This window comes from Vigna unguiculata, chromosome 3, assembly GCF_004118075.2.
Source record: "Vigna unguiculata cultivar IT97K-499-35 chromosome 3, ASM411807v1, whole genome shotgun sequence".
Taxonomy (NCBI): Eukaryota; Viridiplantae; Streptophyta; class Magnoliopsida; order Fabales; family Fabaceae; genus Vigna; species Vigna unguiculata.
The window spans coordinates 57,582,727-57,591,853 of NC_040281.1; the positions used below are offsets into that span (position 1 = coordinate 57,582,727).

Here is a 9,127-nt window from a genome sequence, read left to right on the forward strand (position 1 = left end):
TCTCGTAAGAACACCCTAGATTCTAAGTTTGCTAATTACAAAACTACTATACTTAATATTATCATTTAGTTCACTCTCAGAGTTAAAAATTATATAATCGTGTACTTTGAATATATATGGAAGAACATTTGTCTTGTTAACTCATGAGTTTTTGTAATGTCTGATTCTTGGCCCATTGGGATGCAGTAAAATTAAATCTGGAAAGAATGCTGTGCTCCTTCCATTTGTATTTTCTTTTCATTTGCTTGGGCCACCAGTGTTGACGAGAAAGGCAAAAATGAAGACGATGGAAGAATATAAATTGCAGGGGGAGGGGGAGAAGCCTAATACAAAAATTTACAATGGTAAAGAATCCTGGGTGTTGATTCCTTAAGTTTCAGCCGAACATTCCCAAGAATCTTTAAAACATTCTTGTAACGTCTCAGAAATTATAGTTTCCGAGAATTTGGCTGCAGCTGCAAGAGAGTTCTTGTTAGCATAGAAGCAGGCAGGGTCTGGTGTGTTTCAATTTCCGAGATTGTTTACTTATGCACCATAAAACCTTGCTTGATCTGCATGAGATGCGTGCGAAGGCTATATTCCTCAACCTGTTTACGCCAAAATAATAATGAAATTAAGACGTGTTATACTTAAGGCCATATTCAACTGAAGACATCGTTGTTCTCTTACGAAAACATCTACAGATAAATGCACTTATGCTACTGGCAGGACTCATTGTTCATAATTGTTATTTTCTTTTGTAAGATATTCATCAGCTGGTGGGGCAAAATTTGCGTTTACATCACCAACAACTTTTACGAGATAATTAAACTAATAATATTCTGGTATTAAACGGCAGAGTAGCAAAAGAGCTACAAAACTTCACCTTTGCATGCCGGAAGAAAAAAGTTATATACCAAAGTAGAAAAGAGATAAACTTTTGACCTTCGGAAGCATAGTGTGACATGCTCAACTTTCCTTAACGACAAAACTTTTGACCTTCAGAAGCATCGTGTGACATAATGACATGCTCAACTTTCCTCGACGACTAATTCATTACTTCAGTCAATTCAGTGAATATAAGAGACTACAGCTCAAAAACAGGAAAACACTATGGCCGCAATTTCCACTGTCCTTGTGCTGCTGACAGTGACACTATCATATTAAAGGCAGCGACTAGACCAGGTAATAAAGATAGACAAGGAAGGCCCCAGCATATCAAAAGCAACGACAAGTAGCAAAAATTGCACTGATTCACTATCAGTCTAGATTTTTGTACCATAAAGATTCACTAATGCTCGTTCGTAACATAAAAAATCGAGAGATCTGTTGTGCATAATTCTTAAGACATATATCACGACTCTTACCTGCATAGCGGTTGCAAAATTCAGTAGCGCTTCACATTCATCAAGCATCGCTTTTTCCTGTGCTGATACAACAGCAACTTCAGCAATTAAATTATTCATGCCTTCCACCTACACAGACAAAAAATAACATGGTGTCAACCTTTATGCATTATGGATTTACCATTGAGTCAAAAATGAAAATTTTCTAGGAAGGAAAACAGAAGCAGAAAGAAAGTTTGATGGTAAATGTGTTGGACCAAGAAAATAGCACGAGCTAGGTGATATAAAGTGAGTCAAACTAGTAGAACTCCTAAACAATTATCTCACCCGTGAGAGCAAAGGGCAAATAGCAGATCCCATTGCTTGCATGGCATCAACAGCCGAACAGATTGCAAGCTTCAAATGTTCAATATCTGCCTGTAAAAGTGTACACATGGTAATGAATGCTAGTGTCTCTTTCTAGGCATCAAACCAAGAGACCAAAACCATACGTACCTTTGCCCCTCCAGTTAGAGGAAGACGAAGAGTACTTGCCTCCAAGTCTTCTACAGTTCCGGATAAAGCATCAATATGGCCACTTTCAAGTACAGCCCAGTCATCAAGGTAGGCCATCTGCTTCATTAATTGTAAAAGGACCACGATCAAAAAAAGTATCACAAAGTATCTAAAGAAAGTCGAAACATTTAATTAGGGAAATAGCATCACATATGCATTGTAATCATTAAAATCAGCCATTAATATGAATTATGAATAACCTGTTATGACAGACTAGCATAGACAATTTAAACCTAACTTTTCAATGTGGTGTAAGGCCAACATCTTGCTGCGTATACTAGCGTCATTTATAAACTCCACAATAACTATCTCAACTTTAATTACCAAAACCAGAAATCCGGCAAAAAATTGTAATTTATCATCGACTATAGTATAGGACACAGAAATGATAAATATTTCAGGCAAGAGAGAAGTATTACTTGATCATTCAAAATAGAATTCAGCTTCAGCTCAAGCTGCAGCTGCTGGAGGTTGATCCTCTTCCTAATAATTGTTTCCCATATAGACAGAGTAGTGTGCCATACGTTGTATAGTGATTTCTGAACCATTGGACAAGTTTTTGTAAAATGACGTAGGGAAATTATTTGTTATACACAATCTTCTGCAAAGCAGAAAAATTACACAAAAAGAATAAGCCAGCTTGAAAGACCGTAAGTCATACCTCCGCTTTTGCATTTTGGATGTAAAATACATCCTCTGCTTGCGCATTGATAAATCTCCATTGCAAGTACCTGTTGTAGAGAAGTCTCAACTGGTGAGCATCTTCTACGAGGGCTGCACCCTTTTTCCCCTTTTTAAAATCAGCAATAAAGCTGAGTACTGAAATTGAATTGTTGGATTGGTTGGATGAATTGGTTGGCCTTATTCTAGAAGGACTAACTCCTCTGGGAGGAGTCGAAGGCCTTGACCGAGAAGGACTAACAACACCTCTTGAACTAGAAGAGGATAACACTGAAGTCTTACTTGGTGATGACAGCCCTGATCCTGGATTAGGCAAGAACTGAGATCTGACTCCAGTAACCGCTAATCCCGTTTTATCCAATGTAATTGCAGGAACAAATTTATGAGGTCTTAACGCTTGAAAATTGTCATCAATTGGTCTCATTTCGCTTCCTATTCTACCATTTTCAACTAGCAACATTAGTCTTGAAGCATCACTAGAAGCTTTCCGCAAGGGCTTACTAGCATCACCTGGTAAAGACAATCTTCTCAGTGAAGACACACTAGTTCCTGGAACTGAAGAGTTCAACGTTCGGGTTGTCTTATCAGTATGATCAATACCTCTACTTGATGCACTAGAACATACCTTCCCACTGATTCTGCTTGGCCACCGGTGCTGATCTATCAATCGGGAATGCAAGCCATCATCAGGTTTCGAATTTTCTGTCTGATTCGAAGCATTATTCCCTTTGAGAGGACTCCTCTTTCTCTCTGGCGTGGGCTTTCTTACAATTGGTGTTTGAACCTGCTTGTGAGTCACGTTTGAATTGGGCCGCAGTGTACGATCAACGGCACTGGTCACGGGCTTCTCCTTCTTGATAACAGGTATGGAAATAGTGTCGGACTGGAAAGAAACACTCAAACTTCGCATTGTGGATGGCCAAAGGGCCTCTGGCATTCTGCTACCAGCCGCCCTTCTCGATGATAAATTCACATCTATCGATGAGTCTTGGACAGGTGTAGAAGGACGTGGTGGGGAAGGTGGAGTCGCTGGCCTCTTCCTCTCTGTAGACTGAGCTCTTTTGGGTAACAACTTGGATGATGTCGGTGTTGTCGGCCTTGTGAGGCTTGGAGAGGGACATCGCCGAGAACCAGATGGGGTTGCCCGAGTAGGAGAAGGTGACCTATACCGTGAAGTAATTTCCCTTGTTGCCAAGCGTCTGGAGGTGATTGCATTGTTTTTTTCAGCAAGACCCAAGAAGGGTTGTCTTGTTCCTATTCTGTGTTTCCTTAATGCCTGCTCTGACTCGCATACATCCATCCACTCTATCCCAATTAGACCACATTGATGGAAATTTCCATAAAGCTAATACAAACTTGGCAGCTTTGGCTCTTCGGCAATCATGTGTGCACTCGATGGAATAAGTGAAATGCACAGGTTATCTAGAAATAAGATCCTTCTCCCTGCAATAAATCTGCAACAAATGAAAATAAAGTAAAGATACTGCAGAGTGGGAAACTAAAGAAAAGCAAAGAATAAACCCACCCCCAATCAAAAAAGGAAAAGGGAGAATAAGAAAAGCGCACATCTTTACAGAGACTCAGATCTGCTGGAGAAGGAATTTGAGAATCACAGGCAATAAACGCAAGTGGGTATGTTTTATTCACACAAAAAGGCCCGAATCCAACAAGATCATGACAGAGCAAGAAGAATATGGAGAGGGGAAACAACATTTGGTGTAACGGGTGAGAGAAACTCGCGGAAACTGTCTCAACGTACATTTAACGTTTTATCATGAAAACGGTGTTGGTTTACGGTTAACTGACGAAAAAAAAAAAGAGGTTGAATTGGCGGGGAAGGGGGTCCCTCGGAAATTGGGGATACTGGGAAGTGAAATCAATGGACTGAATAATAGAGGGCGCAGGATAAGAGGGCGGAAGTGCGTAGGCTAAGAGAAGAAGAGAGGCTTTAATTTTCCCCTTTTGTCTCTCTCACGAGAATGCCATGGTCGGGTGGGCTGGCAATGGGTTCACTCCACATAAACCCACTCTGTCCTATAACTTCTTCTCTCTCAACTCCTTTTCATGAAAGGGAATTCAATGAAAGTGATGCCATAACCTGCATGCCCAAAAAGAAGAAAAAAGGTATCTAATATCTTTTACAACACAATACTCTCCCTCTTCCCAAAGACACAGAGACACAAGTTAAACTTAAAAAGAAGGCTTAATTACTATAACATACAATAATACTAACACAACTGGGTCATGAGTTTCCTCAATTAAAATACGCACACAGAATTTACAATGGAGCCTCTTTTGTTTTGTATGCTAAGCAGAATATAAAATAATTACCTTACTTTAACTAAAGTTTGAACTCAATGGTGGTGGTGTTGTTCGGGTGATGGGTAAAGACAAGAGGTCCACGTGCAGGGACGATCATTGTCCATCCCCATAAAACTATTGTGAAAACCTAACATGATTCAGAGACATTGTTTTCTGCAATTTCATTAAATAAATAAATTATAATATTTAATGGACTAGTAGTAGCAGTAGTAATTGGGATTTTGACTGGCGTGAAGGAATATCACTGATAAAATCCAAGGAAGAAAAGAAAAAACCTTTTTACCTGAAAGAAACAAACGGTTCTGAACACAGATCCATGACAGATGTATGGATTGGCAGGTTCGTGTCTCGCTCACTGAAGACACGTTTCAGTGTTTCACTGTTCATGTAACCGCACAGAAACAATGGTAGTACTAGAGTCCATTCAATGATCCTTATTCCCAAATTCCTCTTTCAATCTACAAAAACGAGTTTCAAGTTTCCACAAAATCCAACAGCATTAAAATATACCAAAAATTAAATTTACTCGTCATAAAGAAATTACTAACCTTAGTCATAACCTAGCTGACTATATTACCACAATCTACAACGAGTTTCACACCTTCCTTCCACCTGTAAATAGAAACTCCGTTAAGAGGACTCAGATTCCGGTCGCCGGAGATGGCAGTTTCGTGATTTTGAAGCAGAAAGCGAAAGCGAGTTAAAAAAAATAAATAGAAACAACGATTTCGTGTTACCCGAAAAGGTTTTAATTAAAATAAAGATAAAAATTAAAGAGAATACGAGAAAACGGTTTCAGTTAGGAAAAAGGAGGGAGAGGTAGGGACGGTTGTTTTCGCGCCACCTACTTTTAATTGTTCTTGCCTCTTCATCCTTATGCCGTAATTATTGTTATAATTTTTTATGACATTTTAATAATATTTTTATATAACTAAACTCCTATTATTTTATTCTTTGAATTCTTTAAATAAAAGGTACGAACATGTTCTATGTAATTGCTTACATTGTTAACCATTCTAAAGACGCGTTGTCAATTACATCTCTATCCAAAATTGACTATTATTTTTATGATAAAAAATGAGAAATATCTTTGGTATCATTTTCCTTTTTTTTAAACATTATTTGTTTCGAAAGCTTATAATGAAGTACGTTCTTTATTTATACGATTTAATCAATTACTTGTTTCACCTACGACCCTTTTTCTTAAAAAAAGGGTTTGCTCTTTTAATTTTAATTGTTCACTTAGCTTTCGTTGGATATAAATATTACTAGGTGGCAATAATTCTGTCTAATGACATGATGTATAAAAACAACATATTTCGGCGCATTATGCCGTCTAGGTATTTTCATGGCCACATCATCTTTTTCAATTTGTCCAAGATATGAAATATATAACTTGTCATGTTGTATTCATTTAGTTTAACATTTTCTTTTGTTTTTTTCATAAATAAATTTGTGGCTTATCACCAAATAAAACGGTCACCTGTGTTGGTAAACCCAATAAGTATTAATTAATGTTATTAGAAAAAAACTTCCACTTCCAATTTTGAAGTTTCCTTTAATGAAATGAAAGCATGAAAACGAAAAAAAAAATTGTGATGCGTAAAATTTGGACCTTTTTTTATTATTGAGCAATAGAAACTGATCATGTTAAAAAATAATTTTTTTATTAAATAAAAATCTCTAAAAATTATGTTGTTATTCTTTTACTATTGTTAGAAATTTAATGTGACTTGAAGTCTTGTATTAAGAAAAAAATGAGTAATATAAATAATATATAAATAAAATAACTCAATTTTAAAAATTTAAATTGAAAGTAGTATTTTTACATTGTTGTTGAACTTTTTCGATACCTTCTCTCAAATAACCTAATAAATAGGACCATATTTGATTGCTTCATGCCATGAAGAATAAAAATCCAAATATATAACGCGTACTAATTCTTATTCCATTTTTCTGACATTCAATGTCCATCAATGGAAGAAATTTTCAAACTTATTGCTTTCAAACTATTTGCTTAATATAGTAGACTTATGTTGAAAAAATTTGGGTTGCTAATTTATCACTATTATTATTATTATTATTATTATTATTATTATTATTATTACGATAGAAATCCGATTGCTAATCCTTAATTGAATTCCATAAAAAGAAAATGTTAATTTTTTTCGTGGCAAATTATTTAAGAAGTTTTCGTTGTAATCCAGCAGTGTCATCAAAAGATGTCTACATTAAATAAAATTTCATGACCAAAATGTTGAAGTATAGATAATTAATTTATATTCCTAATTATATATATATATATATATATATATATATATATATATATATATATATGGAAACAATAACAAAATATTAAGGAGCACAAATCATGTCTTACCTCAATTATTAATTTTTCGAAATGGTTACTCCTTGATTTAGATGCATCTTCTTTTAGTATTGGTGAGTTGGATCCTTAGGGATTAGTGAATTAATTAAAGTGCACCTTTAATTGTTGTGATCCACATGTATTTATAGAGCCATTAACTATGTTTTACCCTTCTTATGGGCTTGACCCTTCTTTATTGCGTTGATTCAAGCTTTGAATGGGTCTGGGTCAGACCCAAGTTCCAAGTTTGTGATCTGATACCAAAAGTTCAACTGTTATTTCTTAAGTTTGGAGTGGATGACTTTTACTCATGTATTATTATTAAAGTAGATGACGTTAGCCGTTATGTATGTGTCATCATTTTGCGTAGTTAACCAATTGTTCTTTTTTATGCTAAGACTATACGTTGACAGTTTGAACAGGATAATTAATTATATTGGTCCTGACCACCTAAATATAGTACAAAATATATATATATATATATATATATATATATATATATATATATATATATATATGAACAATTATAATTCACTACATATATTAGTTAGTAGGATATATATGTTGTTTTACTTGTTTTTCAAGGTATGGAGTATATCATGATTTAAGTAATCAATAATATTAAGAATTTGCTTAGGTGGCTATGTGTTTGTGATAGGGAAATCGGAAAGATTAATGTAAACACAAATTAAATAGCAATTAACGTAAAACAATATGACTTAAGAAGGTGGAAAAGAAAAGAAAAAAGATGTAATTATTTGTTTGGATGTTCCATAGTAGTAAGAAGAATTACATTACGTGACATTAGTAATGAGTAGATGTTACATATGGGGGTTGTTGCGGTTTTTCTCTTTTACAAAAGAAAATGATTGCAAAATGGAAATGGGTCAGTGTCAGGAATAGTGAAAATTTTGTTCCTCTGAGCTAAGTTATCTGCTTTTGTTTTTTGCACTGTGTCCAAAAACATCAATCAAAGTTTTCAGAATAGTTTTGGTGCTTTGTTGTCTGCTTTTTCTGCTTAATTTTTTTCTCAATGGAAGCCAATGGTTGCTAAGTCGCTCACTTAATCGCATCTACCATCTCTCAAATTAAGACAAAGGGTCTCCATTCAACCACTCTTATATTACTTGAGTTCATTATTTGTCGTTCGATATTTCAAGAGAAAATTCACCCAAAAAAAATAGACATGTGAATTTTTTATATAAAATTCAACTTTCTATTTTTAGTTAATGTAAAACTTTCACTTACATTTCTATTTCTCAACATTTGTTTATTTTAATTGAATCATTATTTTTTATTGACTAGAAATTTCTGGTGAAATCCTCCGTTAAGAAGAATGGTGGTATAAAAAAATTGATATTTGGAAGTCTAAGTTCTATATTGATTAAAAATAAGAAAGTAGACCCATAAACATATTGTCTTAAAGTTTTGGGTTGATAGTGATGTCAATATTTTATGTGATTGGACTCATATCTCATTGGTGTTATTTTCCTTGTGAAACCCATCCTCTAAAAACTTAACAAGTATTGATATTTAAGTTAGCATTTTTGTCTTTGTCAAATTCAGATAATATATGATTAAATAAATATAAAAATGTTATACCGAACTTAATCATGTATATCAACTTGATATGAAAAAAATGTAACAAACATACCTTTATAAATTATGGAAGACAAGAGGTTAAGCGGTTATTCGGCGTTCAAACCAATAAACATTCACCTAAAAAACACATTAACCCTCTCGGAAAAACCTTCTAAGGACCTCATTAACCACATTTTAAAACTATCTTAACCAAATTTATTTACACACAAGAGGATGATAATGTGAAGTCAAACTATTTCATACCCAATCACATGGAACAACGACAACGATGGTC

General features: G+C 34.7%; 1 protein-coding gene across 6 annotated transcripts; it reads right to left on the minus strand.

The window, feature by feature from the left end:
- Positions 1 to 82: 82 nt before the first annotated feature.
- Positions 83 to 5,708, minus strand: LOC114178820 (AUGMIN subunit 8). Of its 6 annotated transcripts, none has more exons than XM_028064927.1 (10): positions 5,432 to 5,707; positions 5,167 to 5,341; positions 4,893 to 5,036; positions 4,128 to 4,659; positions 2,542 to 4,015; positions 2,300 to 2,419; positions 1,821 to 1,940; positions 1,653 to 1,742; positions 1,347 to 1,454; positions 83 to 587 (listed from the first exon to the last, which is right to left on the minus strand). In XM_028064927.1, the coding sequence occupies exons 5-10, from the start codon at positions 3,859 to 3,861 to the stop codon at positions 522 to 524; spliced, it is 1,824 nt and encodes a 607-aa protein (XP_027920728.1). In that variant the 5' UTR covers positions 3,862 to 4,015; positions 4,128 to 4,659; positions 4,893 to 5,036; positions 5,167 to 5,341; positions 5,432 to 5,707; the 3' UTR covers positions 83 to 521. The 6 variants fall into 6 exon arrangements, with proteins under 6 accessions (XP_027920728.1, XP_027920733.1, XP_027920730.1 ...); XM_028064932.1 differs by having other exon boundaries at positions 1,821 to 1,937; positions 5,432 to 5,704; XM_028064929.1 differs by lacking the exon at positions 4,128 to 4,659 and having other exon boundaries at positions 4,898 to 5,036; positions 5,432 to 5,708.
- Between the last annotated feature and the right edge of the window lie 3,419 nt (positions 5,709 to 9,127).